This window comes from Talpa occidentalis, unplaced genomic scaffold (assembly GCF_014898055.3).
Source record: "Talpa occidentalis isolate TD23 unplaced genomic scaffold, MPIMG_talOcc4v2.1 talOcc4.9, whole genome shotgun sequence".
Classification (NCBI taxonomy): Eukaryota; Metazoa; Chordata; class Mammalia; order Eulipotyphla; family Talpidae; genus Talpa; species Talpa occidentalis.
Genome location: NW_023605305.1, coordinates 14,560,897 through 14,577,399, shown reverse-complemented (window position 1 = coordinate 14,577,399; position 16,503 = coordinate 14,560,897). Strand labels below are relative to the sequence as shown.

At 48.3% G+C, this 16,503-nt stretch overlaps 2 protein-coding genes across 4 annotated transcripts in view; one reads left to right on the top strand and one right to left on the bottom strand.

The window, feature by feature from the left end:
• Positions 1 to 7,012, top strand: part of AUNIP (aurora kinase A and ninein interacting protein) — a 21,020-nt gene extending 14,008 nt beyond the window's left edge. Inside the window, exon 3 of the mRNA XM_037498295.2 lies at positions 2,204 to 7,012. Coding sequence (XP_037354192.1) covers positions 2,204 to 3,039 — 836 coding nt within the window. The 3' untranslated portion in view covers positions 3,040 to 7,012. The remainder of the gene's footprint in view (positions 1 to 2,203) is intronic.
• MTFR1L (mitochondrial fission regulator 1 like) lies at positions 4,033 to 16,503 on the bottom strand. 3 transcript variants are annotated; one of them, XM_037498296.2, is made up of 7 exons: positions 16,437 to 16,503; positions 12,959 to 13,096; positions 12,593 to 12,697; positions 9,564 to 9,673; positions 9,134 to 9,345; positions 7,779 to 8,100; positions 4,033 to 5,034 (listed from the first exon to the last, which is right to left on the bottom strand). In XM_037498296.2, exons 2-7 carry the CDS (start codon positions 12,980 to 12,982, stop codon positions 4,929 to 4,931), a joined length of 879 nt encoding a protein of 292 aa, XP_037354193.1. In that variant the 5' UTR covers positions 12,983 to 13,096; positions 16,437 to 16,503; the 3' UTR covers positions 4,033 to 4,928. The 3 variants fall into 3 exon arrangements, with proteins under 3 accessions (XP_037354193.1, XP_037354194.1, XP_037354195.1); XM_037498297.2 differs by having other exon boundaries at positions 16,409 to 16,447; XM_037498298.2 differs by lacking the exon at positions 16,437 to 16,503 and adding an exon at positions 13,416 to 15,710.

Genomic DNA, 16,503 nt, shown 5'->3' with positions numbered 1-16,503 from the left:
TGATGCCTCCATTCCCTTCTTTTTTTTTCAGGAGAGCTTTGGCTATTTGGGGTTTTTTGTGATTCCATATGAATTTCATCAATAATTGTTCTATTTCTTTGAAGAATGACATTGAAATTTTGATTGGAATAGCATTGAATCTGTATATTGCTTTTGGTAGGATGGCCATTTTAATAATGTTTATTCTCCCAATCCATGAGCAGGGGATGTCTTTCCATTTCTTTGTGTCTTCTTCTATTTCTTTTAACAGTGTTTTATAGTTTTCTTTGTATAGGTCCTTTACCTCTTTTGTTAGATTTATTCCCAAATATTTGATTTTTTTTGTTTCAATAATAAAAGGGATGGTTTTTTTTGATTTCTTCTTCTTCAGATTTATTGTTTGTATATAGGAAGGCTACTGACTTTTGCGTGTTGATTTTGTATCCTGCCACTTTACTGAACTGATTGATGAGTTGAATTAGTTTTTCTGTGGAGTTTTTGGGGTTCTCTATGTATATTATCATATCATCTGCAAAGAGTGATAGTTTGACTTCTTTTCCTATTTGGATTCCTTGGATGTCTTTCTCTTGTCTTATTGCTCTGGCTAGGACTTCCAGTATTATATTGAAAAGCAGTGGTGAAAGTGGACATCCTTGTCTTGTTCCAGATCTTAATGGAATTGCTTTCAGCTTTTCACCATTGAGAATGATGCTGGCTGTTGGCTTGTCATATACGGCCTTTATGATGTTGAGGTACGTTCCTTGTATCCCAAGAATTTCAAGGGCTTTTATCATGAATGGGTGTTGCACTTTGTCGAAAGCTTTCTCAGCATCTATTGATATTATCATATGGTTTTTATATTTCTTTTTGTTGATGTGTTGGATAACGTTGATTGATTTTCGGATGTTAAACCATCCTTGTGTCCCTGGAATGAATCCTACTTGGTCGTGGTGAATTACCTTATGGATACACTGTTGGATTCTGATAGCTAAAATTTTATTGAGGATTTTTGCATCAGTGTTCATTAGGGAGATTGGCCTATAGTTTTCTTTTTTTGTGTTGTCCTTGTTCGGTTTTGGTATTAGTGTAATGTTGGCTTCATAGAACGTGTTTGAAGATTGACAATTGATATTTCTCCATGACACTTCTCAGATTAATCAAGATTCAAAGATGCTTTATTCTTGAAAGGTTGCCATAAAGTTGGCTTGTGTCTCATACTTTGGCAATTCTTGGCTTGCCTGCTCAGAGCAGCGTTCCTGCTACTTAGAGGGTGCTGACAGGAGAGTTCTTAACTCTTGGTGCAATATCCAGGATTGCTTTGCTTAAACCTTCAGAATGCACCCACCCCACCCCAAACACAAACTTAAGACTTTTGCTTGTGGGAACATGGACACATCTTTTATTTAGAAATTCTGGATATGCTGTTATCTTTGAATCCAAAGTTGAGAACTCTTACAAAACAATTCTGTCATGTAATTCTTGTTGGAGAAGGAAAGAGGAAATCATTCAGCTTTATAATTGGTGCTTGTGGTAACAGAGAGGGGAGTGGGAGTTCCATGTCGTTTGCCCTTCAGGCAGAACAGGACCCATTTCATGCCTGATAAAATGAACAGGCTAACACTAGTAATTAAAAAAAATTACAATTATTATTGCTGTTATTGTCGGATAATAGCATCCTGACTGACATTACTCCTTTTCCCATGAAATGTTTGGGGAGTAGGAACTTAACACTGTTACCAGAAGATTTCTTGGAGTTGAGTGGCTAATGTCATCTTTGAGATCTTACAGAAATACTGTTTTGAGCATGTTTCTCAAAGGTAATGTTCAGGAGTATCTATTTGGCCAGGGTCATTGTTTAGCAGAAACCATAATAAACAAACAACAAAAGCAAAACTTATGTGCCCTTTATTAAAACAAACCCCACATAAGAAAATTCAGCTGGGAAAATAGATCTCAGTCTGATCGCACACCACGTTTGATTTTATTAGGTACGTCACAGAAAGTGTACATATATTTGAGGAGGGAATATAAGATCTGTGTTTTAGAAAGGTCATTCAGGAAAAAACAGAACTTGAAAGCAGGAAAGATCAACTATAAGCTGAGTGTAGAGTCCGAGACCCCTGCAGGAGGTAGTGATAGTACTGATACTGAATTCAGAGCCAACTAAATCCTGCTCAGGGCAGTCGTCCTGCACAATATAACTTGTTTATGTCTATTTTACTAGGAAAAACAAATGGTGGTGACAAGAGGACTATTTCATCTCTTATAGAGAGTCAGACCAACGAAGGCTCGAAAGCTGTAAATCCGCTAATTCATCCAATCAAGGGCACAGGGGATGATTGCATGGCGCCCCCTTTAGCCACTTCAACCCCTGCAGACATCCAGGAAGCTGGGCTTTCTCTTCAGTCCCTCCAGGCTTCTGGTCACCACAGAATGGGAACCCCATTTTTGACTGTGCTGTCTTTGTTACAGTCTGACACCTCAGTCTGTGCTGGGGAAAGTAAAGATTCACTGGCTAGTTCCATCACCCAAGATTTGGAAAGTTCTTGTACTCTGGACCAAAATGAGGGAGAGCATTCTTCTCAGAAAAGGGAATGGCTTCATGGATATGAGAATAAGAACTGTCAGGGTGTGGAGAGACATATTAAACCTCTTGGGTGCAAGGACTATCAACTTCTGGACAGGACTAAATTGGAAAACGTGTCAATCAAAGAAAACAGACAGGCCCCTGTTCTTCCAACATACAGGGATTCCTGGAGTGGAAAAAACACAGACTCGGTGAAACAAAGCCCTTCTTCCATCCCTGTGTTTACCTGGGACAGTGAAACCAGTAAGGACTGCTGGAGCCAGCTTTTCACCGAGGATTCTCAGGGCCAGCGGGTCATTGCTCACAATTCTAGAGCTCCTTTCCAAGATGTAACTAACATCCAGAATCAGGGCCTTGGACAGTTTCCTAACAAACTTCAGGCTCAACGCCAGGATATGTCCACTCAGTTAAATCTGCATCCTGATTTGCTCTTTACCCAGGATTCTGAAGGTAATCCAGTCATTAGGCACTAAGTTGGAATGTATTTATGAAGGTTTGATTCTAAAAGCACCTTGGAATGACAGACGTAAGAAAGTATCTTGGGGTAGGAGAGTGTGGGTGAGGGAGGCACGGGATGAAGCTGTCATTGTTGAGTGTTTTCTTCACGGAAACAAAGTAGGTGGTGAGCAATGAGGCAGGACAGGTACTTACCTCTCCACTAATGAGCCCACTACTCGGTTTCCACAGAGCCACCTCTTTGCCCTTTAGATTGGGCAAAAAAAAAAAGACTGGGGCATTGTTTCTTAAGGATGTGTTTTTAATCTCACGCTGGAATCTTAGTCCCACAACCTAAACTGGGGGCTTCACTCCTGGTGGCTGTGGGTGAGGCAGCAAATCTCCTGGGCCCAGATATATGGGGGCAGAGAGCACAGAGAGGTAGGTTAGGATGATGGGAGGTTTGGTGGTGATTTTATTTTAAAGTCATACTGTTTAAATATCTCTAAAACTATGGACACTCCAGGTGTGACTAGATAGATCACTCTTCTACAAGGCTGGAGAGAACTCCCTTTGTCAAACTGACTCCAAATAAATGACTGTTTACAAAGCTGGCTCTGATGGTAATTAAAACATTACCAATTTTATTTTTGAAAAAGCATTTTAATAGTCTATGCTTTATCATTGTCTTGGACCCAATCTGAAAATGAATCTAATTTGACCTGTTCTACCTGATAGGCTACCACTAGGTGGCAGTTTCCCATGTGCAGGTGTGGTATGGAAGAGGCTGTAATTACACAAGCTTTCAAGTTACAAGATGGAGCTGCTTTAAGAGCATAGGGCAAAATCTTTACATAAATGGACAAGAGGCTCCCTAGGTAAGTTTTCACTTCTGAAGGTAGGATCTTGTAAAAGGGAAACCAGGAGCTTGTTTGTAGAAGTTAGTATACTTTAAATTAACAGCAGTCTTATACCTGGGGGCGGAATATACTGGGTGATGACAACTCAGAGATGGACACAGCAGATGCATATCTCTCCAAATGCTTTCTTTAATGTCAGGTAGTGCTTCAACCCACACACACAGGATACATACTGTAGAGAAAGGGACCTGAGGGCATCTGAGTCATGCATGGTGTGGTCGGTACAAACCTTGGCCCAAAACCAAAGCAGCAGTCAAGGGCCGGAGGATGGTATGCTCTTTCCCTCCCTGTTTCTCTTTCCTGCTGGGCTTAAGCTAAAGTCCATGAAAGAGAAAGTTTTTTCAATGAGTGGAACTGATAAGGCCCCAGGGCCTTGGAGGGTAGATTTGGTTGTACAGTATTACAAAATACATTTAAGAAAAAAATAGCCAGGCCTCCCAGCAGCCCTAGTGTCGGCTGGTCCAGTGGCCTGACCTCTACACCTAGGTGTCGATGGGGAAGAGGGTGATTGCTGGGTATTGGTGTCAACTTATGATGGAGCAGCGTAAGATTTCCCCTGCCCTATGAACAAGTACATAAAACAGTTATAGCCCCTTCCCCTCAGCCCTGCTGCAAGGAAGCCACTGAGAGTGATAGCTGAGCACAAAGTGTCCGGTGAGACCAGTTACGGGATATAATGCAGTGAAGTAAGTCATTCATTTAGGACCTATTTTCACACAGGGATAAGGAAAAAACCAGAAATTTCTATCTCACCCTTTAGAATGAAACATTCCAACCAACACATTTATCTGTAACAAATGTCTCAACTCAAAACAGGCCTTAGCTTCTGTTAAAGTCTCACGTGTGGGAAACTTAATCCAGCTCATCTTTTTCAGTCCAAGCTCTAGTTTTCAGCAAGACTGTTGCAGAAGATTTCTAATAGAGAGGCAGAAACATCTGCGGTGAGGAAGGCAGCTATTGAAGGAATTCCAGGAGCATGAGACTTGAGTTTGCAGAGCTGAGTGTTGTCAGTTTCCTTTTCTACTGATATCTTCTTCCTTCAAAGCAAACTTCTTCCTGAGGACCTCAGAGATAAGAATGGCAGGGTCTTCCTCCTTCAGTAAACTCCGATTCCTGGAGACAAAATAATAGCTTATGTTTATTACGTATTTATTATGTTCTGAGCAGTGTTCTGTGTCTTTTTAAAAAAGATTTTGTGCATACAAGAGCTGGGGTACAGGCCAGAGGTGTATGTGTGTGGACGGGTTGAGAGGATTCACCAGAGTAGGGAGGAGAACAGGCAGCTTGACTGAAATACACTGCTGAGGGGAGCAGTGGGGGAGACAGGAGAGGTCTGCTGCGCCATGTGGTTTGCGCCCTGGCTGGGGCTCAAACTCTTATTGCAGTGGCTGCAGATTGCTTCATAGGGCTGCGTCTTAACCCCTTGCGCCACCAGGGAGGCCCTGTTCTGTGGCTTTGAATGCACTACTTCATCCTAACACCAATCCTGTAAAGTGAGTGGTTACAATTCTCTTTCACACATGAGGAAACTGAAGCACAGAAAGGTTATACAATTTGTCTGAAGTCACTAGTCAACCAGTAAGTGGTGACTCCAGAGTCAAAATCCCATCTAACTGGTGATAGAATGTTTTGCTATTTCCTGAAATGGTTAGAAAAAAATGAACAAAGTAAAGATCATCACCCAGTTAAGAGCTGGCCTGGGATGACTAGACTTCCGTGTCCACCTTCTGCTGAGACCTCTTAGTAGCATTTACCCAGGTCAGCAGCGCAAGTGACTAATAACTCCTGGCTATTCTGACCTTTTTCAGTTCTGGGGAAAAGATAAGTTAGTAAGAAATCCTTTACTTCAGGGCGCTGTGAGATTTTAATAGGAAATCTACACTTTAAACATTCATGTCATAAGGTATCTGTGGGTACAAAATCAAATCCAGATTGGGGTAGGTTCCAAAATACCTGGTGCATCATAGAAGAGCAGCCTAGGTATCTGGAAAACAGTTGCTTGAAATTCTAGTGAACTTACATATAGCTTCACAAAGGCATTTTACTGGTCATTAGGCTAGATGAGTCCAAGAATGATGACTAAACTTTGGGGCCTCCCTGGTGGCACAGGAGTTAAAGTCTCAGGGCTATCGCCAGCCACTGCAGAAGGTCTATCTCCAGCCAGGGAACAACTCAGATGGCGCAACAGACCTCTCCTGCCTCGCCTGTTGCTCCCCTCAGCAGTGTATCTCAGTAGATCCACCTGTTCTGCCCCCACTCTGTCTCTGGTGAATCGTCTTACACCCCCCCCCCACACACACACCTCTGGCCTACACCCCAGTTCTTGTATGCATAAGTAAATATATCTTTATTAAAAAAATTATTACTAAACTTTGGAAGCAAAACTAAGAGAAACTAATGGGGCTATGCTTCCATTCTCAGCTCAACCCAGCTGCTATTAAGGGAGAAGAGATCTCAGTGCAAGACTGGGAAGAGGGTCTTGGATTTAAGATGGTACAAAATATAAGTAAAAAAAAATTGAGAGTTAATCCGTAAAACACTGACTTGAAGAAAAGGTCTAAGGGCAGCCCTGAACAAGGGGCAGTAGAACCAACCTGGCAAGGAGCAGAGAGGAAGGTGAAAGTGACTTCCCTAATATACATATGACCAAGAAGCAGTGAGTCATTTAGTCTTGGCTGGTTTTCAGAGGTGAATGGGGCCTGCAATACAACGGGATTCCTTCCCTAAGACCTCACTTGTGAGAGAGACCGCATCCCCATGATCCCCAAATAGCATTAATCTGCATTAACAGAGCTGCATAACCTGGCCTTTGGAGTCTGGGTGTCAAATGCTTCATTACTCAGGAACCTGAGTTTGGCAGGCTTCTGGGCTGCTGCAGCCCACCTGGAGAAACACTGCAAGGTGGGGTGACCCCCTCTGGCTGGAGCTCTGTGGCTCCTCTTACACATGAATTTCTCAAGGTAAGTATTTCCCAGATTCCCTCAGAATGCCATCAGAGACACCTAGAATGCCATTCCTTGTTTGTGGTGGGGGAGGGGGGTGTGTGTGTATTTTTTTTTTTTTTTTTTAAGATTTGTTTATCCATACAAGAACTGGGGCACAGGCCAGATTCGCGGGAGGGTCAGAGGATTCACCAGAGACAGAGCAGGGAACAGAACAGGCAGACTGACGAAATACACTGCTGAGGAGAGCAGCAGGAGCGACAGGAGAGGTCTGTTGCACCATGTGGGACCCTCGCTGGCCGGCCAGGATCGAACCGGAGCTGCAGAGGGTGCGGACAGCTTCACAGCGCTGCGCTCAACCACCTGCGCCCACCAGCGGACGCCCTTAGTATATTTTTAAGAATATGAGTAATTTTGATGGGCAGCCTGGCTTTTGAACCACTAAGTTTCAAAAGCCTTGTTCTCAAATCTCTAAATTTATAAGGGTGATGTGCATAACGAACCCCACTATATTTTAAAGTAGAAACCTCCAACTTCATGAAATTCTCCTTTCACCAGAAAGTACCAATTTGAGCTAAATTGTTATGTAACCCCACATTTTGAAGGGTGAGGTACAGGGTTATTATAACTAGCAGTATGAGAAATGATGATGGTCCCCCCTGGTGGTTCAGAGTTGGATTAGATGAGTTATAAAATCCCTGCTCTAGCTTAACACTCCCAATTAGATCACCCCAATCAAATGTAAGGCTCTCTTTTCTCAGACTGGGACCCCAGGCAGTAGCAAGCCAGGTAACAAGCTCTGTGAATGAAATAACACATGGCTACTCCTAAGGTCTAGGTACCTTCTATTAGATCACTGGCCACAGGCAACTTAAGAGAGTATAGAGCACCAGAGCTCCTTCTCAAGGTACTTACAGATCTTGGCTCTGTTTCATCCGGTGAAAGTCCTTCAGGATCCCCATCATATCTGCAAAGCTGCTGGCCTTGGACAGAGACACGCAGTCATCCTCTTCAGACGAGCTGCAGGTAGCTTTGTGTTCTGGTTTGCAACATTCAGGGCTGGCAGAACAAAGCAGGGGGACTGATGGAAGATCAGGGACCTCTACCTCGGTCTCCTCGGTGATGTCACTAATGACAAAGGAAGTTGTAGAGTGGAATGAGGATCCAAAACAAGGTAAGGGAGAAGAGACATTTGAACTTCCTGGAGATAAGAAATCTGGCGTTAATGAAGCCGAAGCTGAAAGAGAAAACAATAGGCATGGATGGAGATTGGGACTAAATCCAGCAGTAAAATCTTCTCCCTACCGCCTATCAGTTATCTCCTGGGCTGACACACTGACATCCTGGGAGAGCCCAGGATGGTACCAGTAGAGGCTCTTGCACTAGCCTTCCCCTCAGGACCTCAAAGAGGTGGAGAAGTACCCGGCTCTTAGTGGTGGTCTAGGAGGACAGAAAAACCCACTCCATTGAGACTTTGGCTTCTGAAAGCCCCCATTCCTCAGTGGGCAACAATGTCCTTTTCTCTTAACTGGGGTAGTGCTTCTGACTATGCTCCTCTGAATGCTCCTACAGGTGACTGGAAGAAATACTCTGCAACAAAAATAGAATGGCAATAGTCCTTTTAGTTTCCCAAACTTTAGTGGATTTTCCTCAGTTTCTAAGAAACACTGATTTCACATAAACTACAGCTGCCTCTTGGATAACAACAAAATTGTTGGATAACTGACGAATTTAAATTAGAAATTTGTGCAATTCCTCTATAAAACTACAGTATAAGGGAATTAAATATGTGAAGGCATACTCCCACCCATTTCCAGTGGTTCTGCCTTAACTGCAGACAGTGAAGGTGGAGGGACAGAGGTGGTCTGCGGTAGAAAGGATAAGGAAATGGGAAAAGGGGCTTAAAGGGGACTCAGTGGTGGGGCATGCTTATTTCTCACTGAGAAGGAAAGCCACTGAGGGCTAATGGAAGACAAAATCTTAAAGACACTTAAAGGCGGATGTTGGTTTTTGTGGCCTAGGTAGGGAATCCGCCTGGGGCTTCAGGCTACATGAAGATTTTGTTCTAACCAAACTAGTGAGCCCAAAAGGGCTGGTGGAAGTAATCCAAGGAATGCTATAGGATAGCTAGGCTTCAGAGCCTGTCCAAAACTTTTGGGCCTGAATTACCTCAATTACCAGGGACCATCATTTTCCTTGCCCCTATCCTGTGTAAGAGCCAGAGGAAAAAGAACAGCCTGCTGTATTCTGGCCCTGGCTCGGGATCCTACCTGCATCAGCTGCCACTATCTTAGCGATCTGGCTTCTCAGGTGGCTCAGCTCATCCTGAAGCTCTGTGGTACGGGTCAGGGCTGGCAGGGCTGGTTTCTTCAAAGCCAGGAGCCTCTCTTCGGACCCGCGCAGGTTGGGCACCGAGGCATTGCGCTGCATGACAATCAGAGGGCTGGGCTTCCACGTTTGCCTCAGGGGCCGTGTATCACTCCTGGATCAGGGAAAGCATGTATGTCACAGACAGCTGGCTGCTGCATCCCGTCTACAATCCCTTCATCTCCTAAGAGTTATCAGAGCCAGGTTCTGCTCCCAGTCTGAGCCCAAAGCTCCCCATAATGCCTTCAGCCTTTCACAAGCACACTCCCTGTTGCTTGCCACTTGCTCTGGGAAGTAGTTCTCCATTCCTCAGACCAGTACTGCCTCAGCTACCTGACCCGGGCATATGTCTCCTCTTCATCTGCAGCAATCCAGGCGATGTCAGCCAGAGTAGGGACTTGGGGCACATCCCTCAGACACAGGTCAGAGATGTTGGGCAAGGTCTACGGGGAAGCAGAATTTATCAACAAGTGATGACATCATGAGGCAATGACTGCAAAATATCTACAGAGGGCACCTAGTCCAGCACAGTGTCAGGAAGGCCTCTCAGAGCAGGGAGAAGAGGGTCCTTGGGCCTCCCTGGTGGCACAAGGGATTAGGTGTCAGCACTATGAAGCTAGCCGCAGTCACCGCAGCATGAGTTCGATTCCTGGCCAGGGAGCTACCTACATGGTGCAGTAGACCTTTCCTGTCTCGCCTGCTGCTCCCCTCAGCAGTGTGTTTCAGTCAATCTGCTGTTCTGCTCCCCACTCTGTCTCTGGTGAATCCTCTCACCTCTCACACCTCTGGCCTACACTCCAGCTCTTGTATGCATAAATAAATCTTAAAAAAAAAAAAAAAAAAAAGTCCTGGTTGGAAACAGCATGAGTAACTGATCAGAAGCAAAAGAGTTGGTAGGATTACAAATAGTTCAGCATAGGTGGAACAGAGGATGAGCAGGGATTGAGAGAGGTTGGAAAATGAATTAGGAGCTTTAATTCTAAGATGTGTACTGAGTCACTAGGAGATTTTAAGTTTCAAAAGATTATACTCTGGCTGCTGTGTAGAACATGGGAGGGTGAAAAGATCAATTAAGAGGCTGCTATATCCAAGCAAAACAGGGACTTGCAGCAAGGGTGGGGACTATGGCAGCCCACAGTCTAAAATACTATCTGGCCTTTAAAGAAACAGCTTACTGACCACTGGCTAGAGGAAAGGAGTTTCCAGAGGCAACAGCCAGAGTTTCCTTTTATTAGACGTGGCCGCCGTCTAAGAGCCTCTCATCCTCTGGTTGCAAGAATACATGTGCAGGGCCTCCCTGGTGGCGCAGGGCGGTTGAGTGCAGCGCTGTGAAGCTGTCCACAGCCTCTGCAGTGCTGGTTTGATCCCTGCCGGCCTCAGAGCAACCCACATGGCGGGCAGACCTCTCCTGTCGCCCTCTGGTCCCCTCAGCAGTGTATCTCGTCAGTCTGCCTATTCTGTTCCCTGCTCTGTCTGGTGAATCCTCTCACCCTCCCGCGCATCTGGCCTGTACCCCAATTCTTGTATAAATAAAATAAATCTTAAAAAAAAAAATACACGTGCAAGGACATCAAGAATCTGTTAGAGCCTCAGGAGATTTCTAGCTAGCTCTTACATCTTTGTAGTTAACTGGGATTTAAATTGTTAAGCAACATTTTAATAAACTTGGCTATTTTAATATTTATATTTAGATAAAAAGATAATTATACAAAAGGAATCATAATAGGATTCTTTAAAATAGCTCCTTGACCAAAATGAACCACCAAGGAACAGAGGCTGAGTGACACTGTTAAATGAAAAATTAGGATTCAGTCATATATTTGTTATAATTACAAAAACATGCATCTGGAAAAAGATGGAAAAGAACTACACTAAAACATTAACAGTTATGACTGATTACAAGCAATTTATTTCCCTTTATTTTTTACTTTCATTAATATTTTTGTATGGGTAAATTTTAAAAACAAATCAGTTAAGAGCTCTTTAAATAAAGGCGCTTTGTTTATAATTACCCAGGAATAATTTCTCAAAATCACCTATACATGAATTACCATCAGAAGTTCCCGCACAGATCGGTGGGTAGATCAAGAATTGATAGCTCTGAATTTTGGATGGGGAGCCTGGGTGGCACAGGCATGAAGTGACACTCCACTGCCCCAGGAGCTTCTGCTAGGATGGCCGTTTAGGGAAGCCTCCATGAGGCTTGCCTCACTAGCCAGTGTTCCTGTCAATCAAATGAGTCAACACATCTGAAGACGTGCTACCTACCAGCAATTATTACTAACACGCGTCACACATGGTGCCGCTCTATGGAAGCCTCTGCCCTCTGCCCGCGGCTGCCTAGCCAGTAGCAGTCTGGCCAAAGGACTGGCAGTGTTACAGCCAAATGCAGGGTCAACCTCCACTGAGTCCTGCTCACCCCCTACCTTCCCCGCCTATGCTGTCCTTTATCTCCAGCACCTGAGGCAGCAGGGCCTCATCCTGTACAGATCCTTTAGGCAATGCTGGAAAACTGGCAATGTGGGTCATGGGACAGCAGCCCTCCTTACTTCCAGTCCCATTTTTAATACCTTGATACATCCAACTCCTCTACAACTCAGCATCTGATACACAAACTCAGCTCCTTCATTCTTTGTCTTCCTGGGCCCACATCTTTTCAGGCATGTATTTGTCTCCTCTGTGTAGGCAGAAAGCTGAAGTATCTCTTTTCTCTCCTCCCCAAACACACCTCAAGTATCTAGACTAAAACTGATACTTAATTATTCTTAGAGGGAGGCAGCTGGGGCTAGTAAATGCTACTTAACTTCCCACTGCTGAAGGTCTCAGAGACCAAGGTCAGACAAGAATCTGCACTGCACAGTAGGTAGGGATGGCCCCTACACGGGAGACAGAAGTAGTCCAAAGTATGTTCAGACACTAAAAATAGGTGGCTGAGTGACCAAGTTGTAGAGCTGGTGGGGAAAAGCAGAGTTCAACTCAGTCTCGCTCAGTACCGTTTGCACCTGAAAGGCTGGCCAGGGTTGCAGGCAAACACCTCAGCAAAGAAGATGGCTAGTCAGGGCATCCGGTTCATCAAGGGCCTTTGGACTATGGCTACTCTGGTAAGCTGGATTGCTGGAGCCTGCTGAAATCTGAGCCACTTCGCAGAAGCATCAAAGATGCAAGATTATTATGGGCAGACTGGGAGTGCGGTCACAGGTTTGTCAGAAGCGTCTATGGAATTAGCTTTAGGACATCCTTTTCCCCCTAGCATGACCAGACCCGATACAAGCATTTACTAATTCTGGACAAAAGGAAAAGGCGACCGGGAAAAAGCGGCACCGTTCTCCCCTATTCCGACGCCACTCTTTCAGCACACTCACCTCAAAGGACGCCCGGGGGCACGGCTTCAGCGGTAGGTTGGTCCCGATTCTCCTCACTACACTTCGAGCAGCCCCATGAGGCTTGTTTTGCCAGATTGGGATGGTCTAAAGCAGAGACAGGGACAGCTGCAACCTCAGAGACTGCGGTCCAGCTCCTGGCCCCCATCCTTCTCCCTCTCAGGGAGCCCAGTCCCTCAGCCCAGGAAGCACCTGCGGTGCAAGTCAGGCTCAGTTCTGAGAGCACCTTCTCAGTCAGCAGCCTGCACTTTGGCCAGCAGCCTCAGGGCACACAGCCCGTGCCCCAGAACTTCGGCAGGTTCAGCACTTGTCTCCCCCGCCCCCCTGCAGCCCCAGTACGCCTCTCACCACATTGGCTTCCATTCCCGACATCTCAACCAGCTCCTGCACTTGAAGGACACGGCAGCCACAGGGCAGCTCTGGGGGCTTGAGGCGGGAGGCGTGGCTCCATATCAGGCCATCTCAAGGGGCATCAGACTTCTCTTCCTGTGGAACAACCCCACATGGGGGCTCAGTGGCCACTACACAAGCCCTCCCAGACCAGGCCCTGCTGAACCATGACTAATGCCAAGATTTTTCTGTTCCAAAGTGAGAAAAGCGGCTCAAGAGGCTGCCCTCACCCAAATTGAGACCCTTAAGGTTCTGTCAGGCTTGCTGTGTGAGCCTGGCGGGCCCTGGAGCCTTCCTGGGACTTTAGGTTTCTTGAGGTAAAACTTCTAAAGATGTAAGTAGGATCCTTTGATAGTTAAAAAGCACTCAGGAAGGCGGAATCACAGGTACCCGCCCCTGCGCCCAGGATTCATACTTGGAGAAGAGACGCAGAAGCCCAGCATGCGTGTAGCGCCAGCAAGCACAGGGCAGGTTCTCCATCGGTTTGAGCAGACGGGCAAAGGAGAGTCCGGAGCCCTCAGTGGCTTTTTTAGGCTTTGCTGCTCTTTCTACACCAACTGTGGGGCAAGCCCATGGGCTGGCAAGGCCTCCCAGCGCCCTGCCCCCCCCCCATCTCTGCTCTCCCTGAGCATTCTCTGGCGCGGTCGCTGCCTTTCGTAGCCATTCTTTGCCGTCATCTTGCTGCCTCTGAGTGATGCTGCTCGTATAGCCTCACCCTGCAGGCCCAGGTGTGCTCTCCTAAGCATGCCCACACCATACTCAGGGTCCACCATCACGCATGCATGCCTCACGGCCCGCCGCGCACCCAAGCACTTCCCACATTAGCACAATCCAGGCCGCAGGTGAGAGCCAGAGTGGCCAGCGGCGTAAAAGCCTGAGCATCTTCATCTACCCTACCACATGCTCCCCAGTCAGGCACTGCTGAGCCTCTGCAAGAACAGTGAGCAACCAGCTTTAGTCTCTGTCTACTGGTGCCGGGAAAAGAGCCAAAGTTTTGCTCCCTACTGGCTCTGTAGCCTCAGGCAAGCCACCCAACCTTTCCGAAAGCTGGTTTCTCTAAAAAAGGTGAAGAGCTGCCTCTCTAGGTAACTTTAAGGGTCAATCAGTGAAATGGGATTTTAAAGTGCTTAATGCACTGTTAAAACTTGACACAGATGGGTGGGGTTGCTCCTGACTTGATTCTTCACAGCTGCCCTGCGTGGTGAGATCACCATTCCTTGTTCATCAAACATAACAATACCCAGTCTGGGGCCTCCCCGGTGGTGCAGCGGGTTGATCGCTGCGCTCCGAAGCTGTCTGCAGCCTTGCGCTGTGCGGGTTCAGTCCCTGCCGGCGAGAATCCCACAGGAGAGGCAGACCTCTCCTGTCTCCCCCGCTGCTCCCCTCAGCAGTGTATCTCTGTCGTCTGCCTGTTCTGCTCCCTGCTCTGCCTCTGGTGAAGCCTCTCACCCTCCCGCGTCTCCGGCCTATACCCCAGCTCTTGTATAAAAATAAATTAATCTTTAAAAAACAAAAAACCAATACCCACTCTGTGCCAGGCCCTGAGCTGGGCACTGCAGGGTCTACAGGAGCGAGACAGCTACGAACTCAGAGAACTCACAATCTAGAAGAGATAGGACCTGAATCGAATTCTAGCAGAGGCTGATAATCACTGCTCTAGAGAAGCATACTAGGGAGGTGGCCAAGTGAGTTCAGTCCACTGGCTCCAAGGTCCCATAGTGAGTTCAGAGGGTAAGGTAAGGAAAACAGCAATAGCACAAGTCCAGGGCAGGAGGCTACGAGATGGGTAAAGAAGAGCATAGTATGACAAACGGCAAAGGTAGACTGGGGCTGCTGGTCACGAGGGCTGGGAACACGGGTTCAGAAGTCACTGGAAAGCCACGGACGGGCTCTGGACAGGGGATGGGCATGAGTGGCCACAGCAGTTCCTTCTGATAACCTGGAGGGTCGCCTATCTCTGGGAGAGGAGGTACCACCGGCTCTATGATACACACCAGGAAAGGAAGCTGGAGAAAGGAAGGAACTTGTTTGAGGCCACTCAGTGGTTATGCTTGGAGAAAGCACCTAAGTATGGTCCAGATCCTGCTGCCTCCTGCTTGGGCTCCAACCACAGCACAGTCCAAACCCTTTCCTGAAGTCCCTCTGTGCCAGGCTCTGCTGAATGCCAGTGTGCCACGAGTGCACATAACCAGGCTTCCCCATGTCACTGCAGTCACTGCCTCTTTGCATTTACCTCCAAAGACTCAATTGGGCCTCATCCTCACTCAAAAAAGGGCTCTTTCTGGAACACACTGCTTGTCATAGTGTCCCCATGTTTAGAACACTGCCAGCTAGAGCAAACAGGATCAAATCTAGACTCCTCAGATGGACTAAGGCCCTCCACAATCAGGCCCAAACTGTCCTCTACCCCCTAGACCAAACTCACGCCGCCCACAAGGCCTGTCCAGTTTGGCCCCTGTGTACCTCCGTCACCCCTGCTTTCCTCTTGCCTTCCGGCCACGCTGGAGTCCCCGCACTGTCAGTCCCGAGCACACCCTCAGCCCTTTCCACACCGTCTCCTCTGCTCCGAACGCCAGCACCCTCACCAGGCTCAACCTATTTTCTAAAGCATCACTCCCCTGACTGTCAGGTGCTCTACTGCTCGCCCCCAGCAGCCTGCCTTTCCGTCGGAGTCCCCGCAGGGGGGAGGGTGCAGTGTGCCGGGCCCACCGCGGGCACGCCAGGGCCCGCCTGACACAGAACGCGCTCACACGACTGTTAAGAAATGAACGCACGAGAACACCACTTGGCCTCCTCCCCTCCCCCCAGGGTCACCCGCAACCCCGGCTGGTCACCCCCCTGCGCTCCCAGCGCCCCTTTCGAAACTGCTGTCACGACCCGTCCACACGGTCTCCCGCGGGCGGCTCCTCCAGAGCAGGCCCGTCCCATCGCCCCAGGCGCCGGGCGCCCCGCGGAGCCGCCGCGCTCAGCGGAACTTCGCCGAGCGGCGGGAGCGTCGGCCCGCGCGGCCCCGGCAGCTGCGCCGGAGCCCGGCCGGGACACGCCTCCCCTCCCCCGCCGCGGCCCGGAGCGGCCGGCCAAGGTCGGCCGAGTTCTCGCCGCCGGCCCGGGCGGCCTTTGGACCCACAGGCCCGGGGATGGGCCCCGGACAGAGCGAAGGGGCGGCAGACGCGCGGCCGAGCCCAGAAGCCGCCGGGGCAGCCCTGTCACCGCGGCCGGCGGGCTCCGGCGGGCTCCGGCGCGGCCCCTCGGGACGTCCCCGCCACACGACGCGGACAACCGCAGCTCCCGCGAGAACTGGCGCGGCGCAGCAGCCGCGGGCTCCGCGCAGCGCCCGGCGCTGGGACGCGTCTCCTCGGGCTGGGAGGCAGCGCCCAGCCTCCCGGTCGGCTCGCGAACCCGCCTCACCTCAGACTCGGGCCCGGGACTCACTCACCTCACGGCCCCTCCTACCGCCGCGGGCAGCCCAGCCTCCACCGCCTTCACTTCCGCCCCGCCCCCGG

Excerpts from the sequence above, each read along its gene's own strand:
- MTFR1L (XM_037498296.2), bottom strand. The coding sequence starts at position 12,982 with ATGTCGGGAATGGAAGCCAATGTG. Across the intron at positions 9,674-12,592 it reads GCCCCCGGGCGTCCTTTGAG|ACCTTGCCCAACATCTCTGA; the intron begins GTGAGTGTGCTG and ends GCTTCCCCGTAG. Across the intron at positions 9,346-9,563 it reads GAGACATATGCCCGGGTCAG|GAGTGATACACGGCCCCTGA; the intron begins GTAGCTGAGGCA and ends TCCCTGATCCAG.